This window comes from Phoenix dactylifera, chromosome 16 (genome assembly GCF_051530095.1).
Source record: "Phoenix dactylifera cultivar Ajwa chromosome 16, Ajwa_hap1_PhDact_Kaust_v1.1, whole genome shotgun sequence".
In the NCBI taxonomy this organism is placed as follows: Eukaryota; Viridiplantae; Streptophyta; class Magnoliopsida; order Arecales; family Arecaceae; genus Phoenix; species Phoenix dactylifera.
The window spans coordinates 20,527,192-20,545,085 of NC_143205.1; the positions used below are offsets into that span (position 1 = coordinate 20,527,192).

General features: G+C 39.1%; 2 protein-coding genes across 14 annotated transcripts in view; one reads left to right on the top strand and one right to left on the bottom strand.

Annotated features, from left to right (window-relative positions):
* The window catches only part of LOC103721860 (F-box protein At2g26160-like), a 13,175-nt gene extending 4,516 nt beyond the window's left edge, over positions 1 to 8,659 (bottom strand). For 11 of the 13 annotated variants that reach the window (XR_001880272.5, XR_015974143.2, XR_015974140.2 and 8 more), the window contains exons 1-3: positions 7,254 to 8,659; positions 6,441 to 6,492; positions 6,181 to 6,285 (exon numbers count right to left, since the gene is read on the bottom strand). Coding sequence is in view for 1 of the 13 variants with exons in the window: in XM_008812223.6 (XP_008810445.3) it covers positions 6,441 to 6,492; positions 7,254 to 8,374 (1,173 nt within the window). In the remaining 12 variants the exon portion in view is untranslated. Of the gene's footprint in view, positions 1 to 195; positions 6,286 to 6,440; positions 6,493 to 7,253 lie in introns of those variants that run through there. The other 2 variants (XR_016398695.1, XM_008812223.6) reach the window with 2 other exon arrangements.
* Positions 8,660 to 10,153: 1,494 nt separating this feature from the next.
* On the top strand, positions 10,154 to 16,833 carry LOC148699797 (DNA mismatch repair protein MutS, type 2). The gene is made up of 5 exons (XM_088712778.2): positions 10,154 to 11,118; positions 11,566 to 12,517; positions 12,613 to 13,137; positions 14,511 to 14,972; positions 16,504 to 16,833. Exons 1-5 carry the CDS (start codon positions 10,499 to 10,501, stop codon positions 16,810 to 16,812), a joined length of 2,868 nt encoding a protein of 955 aa, XP_088568904.2. The 5' UTR covers positions 10,154 to 10,498; the 3' UTR covers positions 16,813 to 16,833.
* Positions 16,834 to 17,894: the final 1,061 nt, after the last annotated feature.

Genomic DNA, 17,894 nt, shown 5'->3' on the forward strand with positions numbered 1-17,894 from the left:
TGTGAAATAGCATTACAAGGACAAGCAATTATAGTGATCAATGGAAGATGTGAATTATAAACAAGTATACAATTCATTGACTGATGGATGCTATTAAGACCAAGAATAATTAAGTAAAAATTGAATAAGAAAATCACTTTAAATTTTCACAAAGATATAAGAAACTAAGCAGGGGTTAAAAGAAGCAGAAACTAAAACTGATTGAGAGCAATTAAGCTCCCCCATCTGACAGTCTTACTCCACCAATAAGTAAAGCCAGACCGACCAATATGCTCCCAATCCTTGTCCTCCATATGTGTCCTTTTTCGGCTCCTGAATGACTGTATTATTGGATTTGTGAAATGAAGGTACCAACATATCCTTCCTCATGCTAATAGCATACTTAAGATTAGCGCTAACTTATTCCTATAAAAGAAAGAAGAAGTTTTATGCAAACTCCAGAGATTCATGTTACACAAGACAGCTTTTGCATTACAGTGTCAGGATAAGCACACAGAAACATATAAATTATATCAGCATTTATATTGTAATCTGAGGTGTGAATAAATACATATAAACTATGTAGCAATATCCCTCATATCACATCCACATAAAGTGCCTAACGGGCTCATAGATGCTATAGTCATGCACAAAATAAATGTGTCGTTGTTGTGTTTCTTGCTTCAATGCAACCAAAACTCGTTGAATCAGCTGGTTGGAGCCAAAGCCTCTTCCTCACTCCCCCTCCCCCACTCACTATGAAGAGAAAGCAGGTAAAATGGGAAGGGTGGAACCCTTTGGCTCCATTCTGACGGTACCAAGGGATGCTAGCTGGTGCTGATCAGTATTGCTTGATATAGAGTGGCACCCCTCAGTTCAGACTGGTTCACCAGGAGCAGGATACCGAGTGTCGGTCCTTCATTAGTCCCAGTTTGGTAATAGATTGGATCATGCTGGCACCCAAAATATTGATTATTAGTGTTTTATTACCAATAAAAATTCATAAATGATGTTAAATGTGCATGTTTTATGTTTACAAAGCTCCATTTCTTTGCTAACACATATTTAGACTAGTGGTGTACCAAAGACCATTTCCATCTTAAATATCAAATCTCTGATTGCATATCTATCTTCTACTCTTCCATATATAAATACAGCATCTCCTCCGATAAGAGTTAATACAGTGATCTAATATCTCCCCTTTGAATTGCTCTCAATCTTATTGCCTTATCTTATTTACGGTGGATATATCTTAAATCATTAATTATTTCTTATCCTGAAACTAACATAATAACTAGTAGAGCCTGTCATATCCTTTTTCTCTTTTCTTGGATACAGGCGGTATGGAGGATACCATACATAGGGCACTAGTACAAGGTCAGCCCTGACAAATGGTACTATTTGTTGTGGCGACACCAACAGTCTAACATGTGTTGATACAGGAATACAGCTCATTGTATTGGAATGAACTAAGACTTAAAACATTCATCACAATTCTATCCATTCCATCACTATCTCATTTCCATTTCTAAGAAAATTCTAGCCATATAAAATTATACATCAGTTATCAGTATAATCAATTCCATGAGTTTTTATTTCTTTCCATTTGAACTCTTGTGAGCATGGAGACCTTTAATATCCTTCCCATCATCATTCCCACTATCTTTGTTTCCCTTTTTGGTCTAACAAGATAATTTTTGGATTATTATTTCTAAAACTGAATAATATATGATGAGTCATTCAATAAAAAGGATGAAAATCATATTATTCATCTTAAGATCCATGCTTATCTGAAACTTATGAGATAAAATTTAGAATTCCGGTGCTTACAGGATAGGCAGGAAAGTAATTCTTTATCTTTTAGTGAAGATAAAAAGGAAGATGAAATGAAAAAGATAAGGAGGACAGCAGTTGAAAAAAATAAAGAAGATGAGGAAAAGATAGCAGAGAATAAAAGAAAAGGAAATACAAGGAAAGAAACAATTTATCCATTTTGCTGAGTTTAAACAAATTGTGACATTATTTGTGCCTCGTTAAATAGATTGCCAAAACTTTTGGTCAAGTTGCGAGAAAATAGACCAAAAGTCCTATCATTATATGATACTATTTCTTACCATATTTGGTTGTTTGGCAAGGATAACTTGACAACATCACAATTCTACTACATTTGTATATCTTTACATGTAACCAAAGTTTCACAGTATGGTATTTTTTGTTAACAATGTAATTTTTGCTTCTCCACTTATGGCTATTATTTTACACAATAACATTATTAGCATCATCTTCTTAAATTGTTCTTCCTTTGATTATTTATGAAAATAAGTCCTAACTTTTGACTAATTAGCTAACTTGGTTTGGAAAAGACTTTGTTTGCAGTGAATATGCTAAAGCTAAAATTTGGCATTTCTAAGCAATTACAATCGGAAAACGGGATACTTCATTTATTCATATAATGTCATCTTTACATTTAAAATAATACGAGTAATGACTGTCTCATTAAGTGTACAAAACCTTAGAATGTAGAATTTATTTACTACCATAATGGCTATGCTTGCTCCCTATCTTGGGTACAAGTAAATAGAATTTCTAATAAATAGTGTATTATGTTAAAGTTTATCGATATAAGTGCAGGTTATTGTGCTTGCATTGGTTCCAAGCACATGCCAAAGCTTCTAGAAACTAAAATGGGCACATGACAGCCCATATCGGTCTGTACCAGTTTGGATCAGATTGGCACACTCCAGCAAGCATGGTCGTTAGAATCTTCCTTTTCATTATCCAGATCTTAGGATCCGGATCCAAATGGCCTAAAATGATCCAGCTATCTATTCTTTGGATTAGGATCAATTAAGAAGATAAAATCTCGATATAGTCCCTTAGATTATAAGATCTGTCTAGATTATGTTACTTCGATACTAAATCAGGTATGGAGTATGCTCCATTTTCCATAGTTTATTTGATTATATGACTCCTAAATTACTTATTACGAATAAGCCTTGAATACTAAATTAGCAAGCTTGTTACTGGAGTTCATGAAAATTTTGTATTCATGCAATGATGCAATCATATATTAAAATCTTACCCTTGTTTCTTTTCTAAGGCATTCTATTAATTGAATTGATAGGTGGTATATAACTATCATGAATAACCAGCCACGATGTTTGTTTGATAGATTGAAATATTCATTATGAATTGTATACTCCCTTAGATTATAAGATCTATCTTGAATATACTATTTAGATATTAAATCAGGTATACTCCATTTTCCATAATTCATTTTGTCATATGACTTTTTAATTACTTATTACTAATAGGACTTGAATATTAAAATTGGTAAGCTTGTTATTGGAGTTTATGGAGTTCAAAATAAGAGGCAAATTTTTGCTTTCTTACAACCAATATATTAAAATCATATCCTTGTTTCTTACATAAGACATTCTAATTAATGTAATAATTGAATTGATAGGTGGTATATAAATATTGTGAATAGCTAGATACAATGTTTGTTTTGTTAGACATGCTATATAGGTTTAGGCTGGTGGAGGCTAGAGTTCTCCTATTAATGGCATTTTATTCTTTATTCATCTACTCTATTTTACTGATATTTTTTTTTATTTTGATATTTCTTATATTTTTTTAAAATTTTACTCCGCCCCTATTTTTGTGCGGTCGAAGGAGATGGGGACCTGAAAGCCATCTCTCTCCCTCTTTCGGTCTCCCTCTCCCTCCCTCCCTCTCTTTTCCTCTCTTTCCTTCTCCCTCTCTCCCTCCCTCACCAGATTTCTCGAGCTAAGGAGTGAAACCGTGCTGGTCCACCCCTGATACAATTCGATACTCCCGAGATGGTTCAAAATGGTACCGCCTTCTATACTAAAGTTATTTTGGGTATGTATATGCCACATTTGTCACAATTTAAGTGCAACATAAAGCCCAAATTATTACTTGCATAAGTGTACCAACTCAATTAAGATCCATGCTTAATTTTGGAACCTCTCTTAAAATATTTGTGCACATGTCTCAATCGTCGTCAATTCATTTGTTCAACTTGTTAGGTTTGTTCTTTGCCTCCATCAAGCATTATGGTTCTGCTTGCTTGCCCACTTGCTCATTTAAACCATCACAATTTGATTAGCATGTTTAGCCACTTATTTGCCTAGCTAGTTTCTATCACTATCCTACTTACCAGGGTCGGCGGAATCGGTATTGATTGCCCGATGGCACGAGTCGGTACGGACCCGCGTCTTGCCGTGTTGGGCCTGTACCAATATATTAGAAGAGGCGAGAGAGAAGGAGAACAAGAGAGAAAAAGAGAGAGAAAAGAGGGAGGCCGGTGGAGAGCTAGTGGAGGGCCGGAGAGCCGCCGCACGAAGCAGGCGGAGGCCAGAGAGCCGCCGCATGGAGGAGGCAGAGGCCGGAGAGCCGCTGGAAAGCCGTGGAAGAAAGGCTCCACTCCGGTCCCCTGTTTTGAATGAATCAAGGGACCGAAGTGAGCCCCTCTTCCACGTCTTCCTCCTCCGTGCGGCGGCATTCCGGCCCGCCTCCGCCTGCCGGCCTCGACCTTCCTCCCTCCCTCCTTTGCTCTCTCTCTCTCTCTTTCCTTCATCTTCTCCCCCTCCGGCGCCGGTCTCGTTTTCGTCGCTGGAACCGTTCCGGTCCGTGGCCGGCAAGGCTCAGGATGCCCTAAACAGGGCAGTTTGGGATGGTTCCGCCAACCTTGCTACTCGCTAATCAATTTGTCTTGTGCTTTGACTACAATGCACCTACCAATGAGGGAAATGAATGTTTGAAGCCTCGCAATCCCTTCTCAAGTATAGAAATTAGAAAGGGTTATTTTTATCCCCTTTCTTTTCTTGCTAGATCTAATCCGGTTCATAGCTCGAGCCTTCAATACTAGATATAGACCCAGCCTAAGCAAATCTCAGAATTTACTTTCAATTCGAGGCTAGATTGACAAATAATGCACCTAGCTAGTTAAGCTAGGTTCCCGCATTTTTCAAAAGGAAAAAAAATTCCTGAGAACATTCATCCCCTTCATACATTCACATGTGAAATTTTAACTTCAAATGTAAAATAAATTAATCATAGTATTATCCAGTAAATCTTCAAATAAATATTTTAACTTTCTCTTTTTTCTAACTTTCTCTTTTTTTGCATCACTAGTTAGCTGCTCAATCTTCCAAAATCTTGAGAAATAGTAGGATGATGGCTGCATGGGTATTTTAATTCCGCATCAAGATACTACTATATGTAGCATCCGCCAACTAAACGACAACTGTATTTGCTAGCAATTATTGTCAGCCATATCCACACATCTTCTATCAAAATGTTTCTCCAAATGCCACATATGACCCATAATAGTAAGTGGCCAAGAAGTCCATGATGAAAGAGAGTATGACCCATAACAGTAAGTGGCTAAGAAGGTCATGATGAAAGAGAGCATTGGTAGTACATAACTGAGGGAAGTTAAGATTTTGGAAGAATCTTCAGTGCAATGTTTACAGATCAAATTTAAGGGGTCAAGTGGATCCTCACCTCCAATAAGCTAACTCGTGAAAACACATCAGACCATCTAGCTTCCAGAAGAAGATTAGGCAAGCAGCTAGTTCACAGAACAGTTAAGAACAAAACGAGAAGAGAAACATGAAACCTGGAAGCTAGAGAGGGAATTAGTTGCTAACTGCATCCCATATTTGGGTTGTCGGAGAAGACCTTTTAAGTGTGACTATATATCAAGTACAAAAAGATAAAGATATAAATTTCACATTCCCTAAATGAATGTATGTATGTATGTATGTATGTATAACACCATCCAAACACCTCCCAGAGGAACCAGAACAGAGATGCATGTCTCTAAATTTTGCATAAATGATCATTTGCTCAGATCAGAACTGGAAGAGGTTGTCACACAGATGGTAGCAACTTGAATAAATAATACATGTAAAGGAAGGAAATCAGAACATTATACAAGTGCATGGCAAAGTAAGACTATGAAGCAACATAAGCATTAAATTAAAGTTTAAACATTACATTAAGATAACAAGGTCTCTCCTGCATGTCATTTTCCCACAGTAAGATAAATGCATATAATGTGATAATAACATGACCATAGTTTGGAGAGTTTCCTTTAACACCTATTTACTAAAACTATAAGCAAAAGCACACCACATATGCACTTTGCAGACTACAGGATTAAGACCTTACATGCGATAGGAAGACACCTGAAACCAGTAACTACATTGCTGGTCCTTCTACAAATACTTTCTATCATCCACGAAATGGACTTCAAGACGCGCACATCCACTTGCTCTATTATACATAAGCCAGAAGTATAAGAGAAAGCAGATAAATAAATCTTCAGAATTAGTGAGCCTAAAACTCATCAGGAAGAAAATCACGAAAGATCGCAAAAAAGGCGAGGAAAAAAATGCTAATCAGAATATTTAAGGATGAGAAATGCATACCTATGCAGAAGCATCCTGTGTTTGAGATGGTCCAGCAACAGTTTCTGGAGACCTGCAATCAATAAAGGTTTTGTTGGATATTAACTTTTCAATCCAGTCTGTGATTCATAAGAAACAATAGAATGACAAATATCTGCTAGTCTTTAAACCAGATAGAAATTGTGGAAATCTTAAGTTGTGTTTCAGCTGCTGATGATTCCTAGAAAGAGAATGTGAAAGAGGAGGAGATGTTTGATTTGGATATGAAAGTACGAAGACTGATATATACAACATCACAGCTCCATGAAGCCCTGAAACATAAAACTACTGGAAGTACCAAATTAAACCCTAACCAATTTACCAGTCTTGCAGGGTTATTAACTCCATTAATGATCTATAGAAAAACGAAGCAACTATGAAGAAGCAAAATTCAAAAGTGACTGAGGATTCACGTAATCCAATATATCAAAATACTGCTCAAAATAGCATCTGCAATGTTACACCTGCAACATTATATGATGAACATGACTATAGAACTATATCAATAAAAGTAAAGCAATTACATCGGCGATATCAACTCCATTTTTCCCCCTAAAGGAAAAGGTTGCAAAGCATTGGTGACGGGAGGTAAAGAAGGAGCAGCGGTCAACGGTAAGTATTATATGATTTAGCAGAACAAAGCATGGCCAGTATAGCAAGCTTTAAGTGAGATGTTAAACCATCATCATCATAAGAAAACCTGTGTTCTTCTATATTGTATTTAGGAAAAAAATTGCAATAACTTGAGCAATCAATCCATAATAGTACAGGGGAGAAGTATTGCGAGCTGCTTACCTAGCTTCTCCTCCAGGGTATAAAACAGGAGTCATAAAGATGGATGGCTCATACAGAGGGCTAAATAGTTCTTTCTGAGTGAAAGGATGGAGCATGCCATTTTCCAAATCAAACATCCCCGCTTCCTCAAACTTGCACATCGCATGATTATTGTAGTGAAGGTCTGTAAAATAGATGAAATTTTTCTTGCATCCAGGAAATTCCTCCTCCAAGATCGGCACAGCCTGATCGGGGGTCAAAAGCAACGCCATCTTCCCCAAATCCTTGGTCTCTACCCACGTTCCCGTCTCATTATCCAGCTTAAAAACTTCAATTTTGAACGTCCTGCAGATCTGTTCCCCATACTCCATCAAAGCAATGCACCGGAGCCGAGCGACAAATAGAAGGTCTCCATCGACTTCCACTAGATAATTCGGGTAGCCACTGCGCCCACCGGTGGAAACACAGATACTAGTTCTCGGGACTGGGCTCGCGAGGTCGCAGACCACGACGGCGGGATCGGCGGGGGCAGCGTAAAAGCGGCCGTTGTAGTGGATGAGATCGGAGTAGATGCCATAAGGATCATTGATGACGGTCCATCTGGCATCGCCAGGGCGGCAAAACGTGAGCTTGCCGGTCGCACCATTTATCGCCATGATGATGCAGCCAGTGGGATCAACGACGGGGTCGGCAGAGAGGACGGCCTTTAAGAGGGAGCGGCCGCGGAGGCACTGGGCAGCGTAAAGCCTTTCCATTCCGAGGGAAGGCGGGACAGGAAGGGGGATCTGGGTGTGGGCGAAAGGGTGGACGAGGTGCATGTGGAGCTGGCGGTCGACGGTGATGAACCAGCCGCGGGAGGCGCCGCAGATCCAGCGGTGGAAGAGCTCGGGGACGTAGAGACGGAGGGGGCGGCGGTTGGCGAGGGGGAGGAAGACGAGGTGGCCGTCCAAGGCGTGGTGGGGCTGGTTGAAGGGGAGCATCCAGGGGCGCTCGAGGGGGGGCCGGGCGGCGCGGCGGGCGGCGGCCCAGGGCTTGCAGACGATGGTGAAGCGGAGGTAGTCGGAGAGGAGGGGGAGGCGGGAGGCGATCTGGGAAAGGAGCTCCTTCGGGAGCTCCGACCAGTCGGGGGTGAAGGCGTCCATGGCGGCGGCGATGGAAGCGAGGGGGGGGGAGGGTGGGGAAGGGAACGTTTAAAGGGCGGTGGTGTGGGAATGGCGTGACACGGGGGGGCAGGCGTCGCGGTAGGGCATCACAAGTGGCGGGCGGAGGGGAGGGGAGTCATGGAACGGCGTGGGGGAGCGGTGGGCTTCTTTTCGAAGAGTAACGGCCATGGGAGGAAGAAGACACAGGCTCAGAGTGACAGATGGAGTCGTGCGCGGATACCCGGGTCTGGTGTGGCCCCAGGTGCGACTTCACGGTCGATGCGTGATTTAAATTCAAGTTTCCTATTTTATATAGTAATATGAAATTATTTTTGGATCTGTGTGAAGAAAAAAAAACATTCCATGGTTAATAAATAAAACATCAAATATTTATGTATATATTTATCCCACTATATTTAAAATATTGTATGATACTCCAAATTTTGTATTTTCATATAATAACCTAGGAATCATTTCAAGGTCACCATATAAAAATGGGTAGTGAAATTTATGGGTAAGACCTAAGTTTTACTTTTAGTGACCTAAGAACAACTCCAAGAACAGTCTAAGTCACTATATAAATTGTGAAAATAATATTACAAATAAATTCTAGAAAGAATAATTTTTTTGTTGCCATTTTACGACGCAATAACCATTTTCTAAGGTCATTACCTGAATTATTGGAAGTGAAAATTATAGTAAGTTCTGAATATCATTTGCTTAGCGAGCCAAGGATTTGAAATATTAAAAATAAAAAGTTTAATCATAGTATAATTAATGGACCATAGAAAGACTAGTTGTCATGTTTCATTTTCTGCATTCATAATATTGTTCCATGGACTTTGAATGGACTGTAGAAAGACTCATCATAATTTAACAAACCACGGGCCAAGCTTGAAACTATCTCGACTTGTCCAAATTTGTATTCAAACTCGACTTGTTTGGGTACAATATCAAATTCAATTTTTGTTTGAAGAAATCCATAGTTAAATCATGCTCAAAACTCTTCAGTATTTTAAGAAGCTGGAGATGTTTGGGCTGCTTTACTTTTCTTTTAGATTTTTTAAATAAAGTTTCTAGCTTAGCATGTTTCTAAATCAAACAAACTTAATTAAATCTATTATTAAGCCAAGCATCCTAAGATATTAGTACTATCACACACACACACACACATATGTACATACATGTATATCTACCAAAATAAAAGCTCTACCCATGCCGAGTTCTTCATTTGCCATGAACCCTCATATTAATAATAATATTGATAATACTTTCTTATTTAATACGGTGTTTTATCAAAATATAGTAACATGATTGATAAAAAGCTTATCAGCCTACTAAATTGTGTTAAATAAAGAACTCCTTATTAGTACTACTAAATTAATATAAAAATTAATGATATTATTAATAATCATATTTACTTAATATATATTGGTATTAATAAAAAAATATTTTTTATTAGTGCTATACCTGCTCCTATCGTATGTATGTGATTAAATTATACTATTGTTTCATTATTTCTATTTTATAATCATGATATTGCTTAAAAGTGGAAGTGCAACCGCCAATGATCCCGCTGTATTGTATTTAAATATTTTTTATATGCAATATTTTTTTATTTCTTATTATACATAGGTCGAACTGTGATCTTATTATTTTACAATATCAAGATACATACATATAATAGTATAATTTTGTATATTAATAGTATATCATAATAATATCAAAAATTTATATTTTTTCTCAAAAAAAAATATAGACTCTATGACTATTCTACCATATATGGTAGATAGATAGAAAACCATAGTAGATAAAATTGGGAGGGGAGACAGTAGTTGCCAGCTGATATCAACCATCCATCACACGCTTGTGCTATAGCATTCGTGCAGAATGTCCGCACATTATGATTTGTGCGTGTATATCCCCATGCATCGATGACGGCGCTGCAACCCACTCGGCCCCTCCGACAAAATCCAGTCATCTGGCTGGCATCTTCTGTAGCTGTTCCCTCCAAAACGAACCGGATAAGATTCCGCGCTTCCCCTCGGCATTCTTCCCGACCTCCATAAAAAATCGCAGAGAGTCTCCGACTTTTCGGATCCGTTTCGTCGTTCCCTCTAAATAATGTTCGATTGCTTCATACCCGTCAAAAAACTGTCAATTCTCTTTTTCCCTTCCGATTTCACTATCTCCGCTACTCACAACTCTAGGGTTTCAGTTCTCGCATCAATTAGAGCTTCCAATCTCCCTGGTAATAAGATCGGCTCAAGTTCCATCGGCACCGGAATTAGGGTTTCCAACGCCTCCCAGGAGAAAGCCGAGAGCTTTGGGCTCTCAAATGACTTCCAGAAGCCGAGAAATGAAGCTAGGGTTTCGGAGGTTCTACGCGAGGAGCTCCGGAAGGAGACGGAGAAAACCCTGGAGTGGAGCTTGATATGCTCACAAGTCTCTGCCTTTGTCTGTACGAGCGCTGGTAAAGCTCTGTGCCGGAGCGGGAGTCTTCCGATTGGTCGAGATCGTGAAGAGAGCCTGAAGCTCTTGGATCAGACGGCGGCGGCCGTGCTCCTTCCCCAGCCGTTGGATTTTTCTGGTATCGATGATGTGTCGGAGATTGTGAGGTCGGCAGTTGATGGACAGCTGCTCACCATTGGGGAGCTCTGTGCTGTGGAGCGGAGTCTCCGGTCTGCAAGAAGGGTGTTTGAACAGTTGGAGCAAATTTGGGCCGCCGGAGAGTCTCCTGATAGGTGACTAGCTCTACCTAATTCCTTTCCTCAAATAATTATTTTTTGAATCAAAACTGCAACTTAGTTTTTTTTTCACTAAACTTATATTTGACATGTAAGAAAATTTGCATCTTTTCTCTAAATCAATGCAAAGATCTTACTTAAAGGCTCGTTGATGTTATTTCTCGACGAATTTAAAGGCTTCACCTTTGAAAATTTCCAGTGGCAGCAATTTTTAACATTTTCTGCAGTGAAAGGCATCATTTTAACAATGCATGTTATATGCACACAATTTCTTTTTTGGTGTTACATTTATTAATCAGTATATCTGATTAGACTATGTGCGACATTTAGTTAGATTTTGGATGCTCTTAGATTTTCAGCTCAAACCCATTTTTCTGTTTTATTTATGTTCCTGATTTACAAGCAGCAGTTACATAATACTATCATTTGTTTATTCCTGAACAGGTTCTCTCCTCTTCTTGATATACTGCAAGATTGTGATTTCCTTACAGAAATAGCAAACAAGATCAGATTTTGTATTGACTGTACTCTCTCTATAGTTCTTGATCGGGCTAGTACGAAGTTGGAATCTCTTAGGTTGGAAAGGAAGCAGAACATGGAGAGACTAGAGTCTCTGTTAAGGAAAATATCTATGGAGGTTTTCCAGGTTGGCGGCATTGACAGACCTCTGATTACCAAGCGCAGGTCAAGAATGTGTATTGGTATTAGGGCTTCTCACAAGTCTCTACTTCCGGAAGGTATTGTTCTAAGTTCCAGTAGCTCTGGAGCAACATATTTTATGGAGCCAAGAGATGCCGTTGTGCTGAACAACATGGAAGTTAGGCTTTTGAATGATGAGAAAGATGAGGAGCTTGCTATTTTGAGCTACCTATCTTCAGAAATTGCACGCTCAGAAACAAAGTTCAGGCTTTTGATGGAGAAGATTCTGGAGTTGGATCTTGCTTCTGCTAGGGGTGCTTATGCCCTGTGGATGAATGGTGTGCACCCACTTTTCAGCGAAGGCCATCAAATTATCAACTCAAATATATCTGCGAACTCTCTGTCAATAGATATTCAAGGCATTCAGCATCCTTTGCTCCTTCAACCTTCACTTAGAAGTTTGTCATCTACTTCAATACCAGAAGCTGGGAGCTCAGAAATGTTGAGTAGGAGAGATAGGGCGATGGAGTCTGAAGATTTGCCCAAAGCTGAAACACCAGTACCCATTGACATCAGGATTGGATATACCACAAAGGTGCTTGTGATCTCTGGACCGAACACTGGAGGTAAAACTGCGACTATGAAAACTTTGGGTTTGGCAGCGCTAATGTCTAAGGCTGGTATGTTTTTGCCAGCTAGAGGCAGGCCAAGGCTTCCATGGTTTGATCAGATTCTTGCTGATATTGGTGATCACCAGGTAGTTTCTCTGCCTTTTTTTAAAGAGAAGATATATGCGTCTTTAGGTGATCAAATTTGGATTTATTTCTGAAAACCGTATTTTCTGGATTGAAGACACTGGAGCATAATCTCTCAACCTTTAGTGGGCATATATCACGCATCTGCAAGATAATAGAAGTTGTTTCAAAAGATTCACTTGTTCTCATTGATGAGATTGGTAGTGGTACCGACCCTTCAGAAGGTGTGGCTCTTTCCACCAGCATTTTGCAGCACCTTGCTGGTCGTGTTAATCTAGCCGTTGTGACTACCCATTATGCGGACTTAAGCCGTCTGAAGGATCACAATTCTCAATTTGAAAATGCTGCTATGGAGTTTTGTGTGGAAAGCTTGCAGCCTACATATCGCATATTGTGGGGAAGTACTGGTAATTCCAATGCTTTGAGTATTGCTAAGTCAATTGGCTTTGATCAGAAGGTGCTGGATCGTGCACAAGAATGGGTTGAGAAGCTAGTGCCTGACAAACAAAAGGAACGGCAGGGTTTGCTTTATCAGTCATTGTTGGAAGAAAGGAACCTGTTAGAGGCTCAATCAAAGGAAGCTGCATCCGTTCTTTCAGAAGCTAAGAAGTTACATCTTGAGGTATTTTCTTGTCATTTGCTAAGACAATAATTGATTAAACTCATGAATGATCATTTGGTAATGAAGCCATGTGGTAGTTAACCTATGTACGTCTCCAATGCTAGAGCAGGTTCCATCCCTTCTAATTGGTAAGTTTCCCAAAAGGTGGGTCATTGCTTCATTCCATCTGTTTTATATTTATTATCAGTGGATCTTCAATGTGCACAAGAGGTATCTTCATAAACATGATCATATCTATTCAATGGATGCGTTCACTTTCTCAGGTTTATTATGTCAACAAGATCAATTTGTTAGCTGGATGATCACCTTTGTCAAATTTAGCTATTTTAATTTTAGCTTATTCACCTTTTGTTTCTTTCAACTGTTAATTTTCTTACTCCCCCTCTTTTCTTTTTTCTTTCTTGCTCTCTTCTTATACCTTTTCTCATCAATAGATTGGGTGGGTTATGTTAAATCTTCTCCTTTAGCCTGTTGCTTTCAGCAGGAGGAGAGCTAATCACAAGAGTGAAACATGAGTTATGTGGATGAGCACAAAGAAATTATTAGAAAGAGGTCGCCTTGGGCCTACAAAAAATGCTGTCTCCTAATAAAACTTCGACTCTATATGAAGAATTTTTTACATGTAGTATTCCCAACACTAAAACTAATCGATCTTAAAGAAAATTCCTGCTGCATCACTATTGAGCTCTGACATCTGGTAAAATCTCACTGTAAGGAAACTGTAGTATTGTACCGATAAAGAACATATTCAGACAAACTCAACAAGGTGTTGGCAGCTATATTTCTTTAAGTTTGTCTTTACAATGCATGAAGTTCAAGTGTCACTTGGCTCAATTCTTGCATTCTAAGGGGATAGGAGTTTCCATATAAGGACTTTTTTGGATAATCCTCCCCAATCCGTGGGATTGGAAACAGGATTTCCAGTATATCAGGCCCGGCCTGGCCCACATCAACTAGAACTCCTCCAGCCCATTTATGGAGGGAGGGTAAAATAGACCTCTGCAAGTCCTGTTTTTCCCCTTCTCCCCCTGCCGACCCCTCCCCCTCTCCCTATCCCTCTCTATGATACCCCCCTCCTGTGTGCCTATGTCTTCTGTGCTAGAGGGCCATGGAGAGGCCCTATTCCTTCCCAACTTCTAAATACAAGACACCATTAGAACATTGTTATGAATAAGGACTAAAGAGCGACACCATGCATGCTTTGAATCTCATTCTTTTTTCTTTCCAGATGTTCGGTTCAAATTTTGCTGCTGTCTTGGTGTTGCTTTCAGTTGCAAAGTATCAACAAGATGCAATGCAATAAGCACAGATTTGCATCTTTCTCTAATATGCTGTAACTCTGAATCTTGATATTGCTTTCTTGGATCGTATAGATTCGCTCTGAGGCTGAAGATCTTGATAAGCATGTGGCTGCTCTGAAGGCAAAAGAATCCCAACGGGTACAACAGGAACTAAAGACTGTGAAGTCTCAAATGGATTCCATAATCAAGAACTTTGAAACTCAACTAAAAAATGCAAGTCCTTATCAGTTTAAATCAATGATGAGGGAAGCGGAGGCGGCTATTGCCTCCATTGTTGCAGCTCACCATCCAGGTGATGATGCTCTATTTGGAAAAACAGACAGTCACAGTTCATATATACCACAAATTGGAGATAAAGTATATGTTAAAGGGTTAGGAAATAAGTTGGCCACTGTTATTGAAGCACCAGCAGAAGATGACATTACTATGGTGCAGTATGGAAAAATAAAGGTACGTGTGAAGAAAACAGACGTGAAGTTGGTTGAAGGTAGCATGGATGATACAGAATATTCTGCTTCGCACTTAAAAGTGCAGGTGTGTGTGAAAAACTGTCCTTCAATTATTTCTGGTTTATCCTTTTAGCTTTGCGAGATACCTTCCTTTTAATATAGTTAATCATTTTAAGATAGACATTTTTGAAGAAAGATGAATCTTCAAAATGTTGTGCTTTAGTTATGTGAATGAGTTCCCCCCAACCTCCCTGTATCTTCCCTCCTGAATCCAGAGGATTGCTTTGATATAAATATAATGACCAAAAGTCGTTGTTGTGTCTCTTGTACATGGTTCCTTCCACATCAGCCAATTCAAGATAATCAGCTGGTCCATTATAATCCCTCCAAACAATTTTTTAATCTTTTAGCACCAGAAAATTCCTTTAATTGATGAGACCATGTCCCTAACTTCCCAGGCAGCTTCTGTTTTATGTTTAATCCACTCAACTGCTATTTTAGACGCTTCTACAGAGAAATTTATCAGTGTTCATGTACATTTCCTTGCATATGTACTCATGCTCGTCAGATTCACAATAACAATTGCTTCATATATGCAGACACAGTTGTTCTCTATACCTCAGGGACCTATATCAATGCCATCATTCTTATATGCTAAGTTGGAAGTTAAATGCATTGCCACGCTGGTATCCTCATTTAGCTTGCATGCAAATGCACGCATAGATGTGATACGAGTATGCACAGAATTTGGACCATATTACTTCATATAGGGATTATAATTTGCCTACCTTTCCATTTGTTAATTTTATTTCTCTACCCTTTGCCATCTAGCTGGACCTTTATATCTGTTCATGCTCTTGCATATGTTTCAGATTTGAATTTGGTCTATTTGGTGACAATGTCAGGACTATTTTATAGGGCTACTAGTATGAGGCATGTTAACAGTCATCGTGCTGCCATTGACACTTCGTCATTCAAATCGTGTCTTTTCTAATGTTTTCCATATCCATAACGTTCTTTTACTACTGTATGTCATCATGTTAGTGAAACTGTTTTTTTTTTTGTGTGCATGAAGCTTGTTCAGAAAATTGGAAATACATAATAAAGAGCATTTGATGCCTATGTACTTGGATATGGTGCTCGCATGTAACAAGAGAACTAGAATAGAGTATTTTCTTCATTAAACTCTTCCCTTCCCTTCCAAAATTCACTGGTTTATGTCCAACGTTATATGTGCTATATATCCCCTAGTTATGTCCAAGTATAATAGGTTTTGTAATTGGGTACGTACGGTCCATGCATTTATGTGCAACAATTTATTTGCATTTCCAGTTAGGTTCAACCATGATCTATTTTGTCCAATTAATATGTATTTTTTAAGAAAATAATGATCATTATTTGAAATATTTATCCTTATGTTCTTATATCATGCGTCTGATTCGGCACATAAGTATATGTTTCTCCTTTGTATTAGTCAAAAGCCCCTGAATGTTCTCCTACTTATAGTAGGAGGTATCTTGCTTGCGCTGTTTTCTCAGAAATAAGTATTTATTAATTAGCGACTGGCAAAGTTTAGAGACATTCTATTAACTTTATTGGCATGCGAGCTGCTACAGGATCAGGGACGATATTACAAGGAACCTTCTGTGGGGGCAAACAAGGATGAGGTTTCTTTTGGGCCAGCCGTGAGGACATCAAAGAATACAGTTGATTTGCGAGGCATGCGAGTTGAAGAAGCATCCCATCATCTTCACATGGCCATTTCTGGATGCAGGTCTTGTGGGGTTCTCTTTGTTGTTCATGGGGTGGGCACCGGTGCTGTTAAGAAATGTGCTGTTGACATACTCAGAAATCATCCTCGTGTTGCCAAATTTGAAGAAGAAGGCCCAATGAACTATGGATGTACTATTGCTTATATAAAATAAAATGCTTTCTATTAGCTGAAATATTTTTGCTTTTATGATCATGCATGTCTTGGTAAAACTATGTTAAACTCCATGACTTTCAAACGAATTGGTTTTGGGTCTGCTTCCAGAGTAATACACCGAAAACGATAGAAACATTTCAAAGGTACATTTTCTGAATAGCACCACATTGATGACATTTGCACTAATATGATTGTATGTAATAAACACCAGTGCTGATTATCAGAAGTTTTTCGGTAAATATCCAGCTATCTGAAAAAAATGTGAGATCTACAAAAAAAATGTGGAGGTGTTGGTCCATGATCTCTACTATATTTTTCCTTTAAGCTACTTTCATGATCTACAAACCCTAGATCATAGATCTAAAGAGTCTCCTGTTGTGTGATGAGTTACCAGAATTTGCCCTTCATTTGCTTTAGCTGTTTGCAAGCTGAAAGCAGGAACCAAAATTACAGGTCTGATATAGGCAGCCGTTTTCCTTGCCTATTCCTTCCAGGTTTTCTTGCAACATTGTTTCATTGTATGATTCTGAAGCCTATCAATTGCGTCAAGATACCAATTACTTTAATATCTCGACGAAGCTTTCTGAACGATGTTGCCTTCCGGGACTTCACAGCAGTGATGCCAGAAATTTAGCTGAACAGCTTCAAGTCCCTTGCAGAAAGGGTGAAATGTCCTTTGCTATGTCTGGATCAAATAAGAGGAGAGTAGAGATATTAAATTGGCAAGATACCTCTATACCAAAGGACAGCCTGCTGAAAATGATCCTCCACGGTGTAACAGGGCCTGTTACGTTGTTTTCAGACCCAATTTTTGTGAGCACTAGTTGGTAGGGTGGCCAAATTCTATTAGGGTTCACCGACAGTACTGCAGGACAGAAGCCTCCTGATATGACCAGGAAACTATCGTAGGCTAAGATAGTTTTCTTATTTTTTGCATGCCAATGAAATTTTGCCATGACTTGATGCCCACGAGTTTGGTGGGCCTCATCAGTTTGGCTCCCTGTATGAGAGATTATATGATGAGCAGGAAATTTGGGTGCATCCCCTAGCGGACAAGCAATTAGTTGGATGAGTGATGGA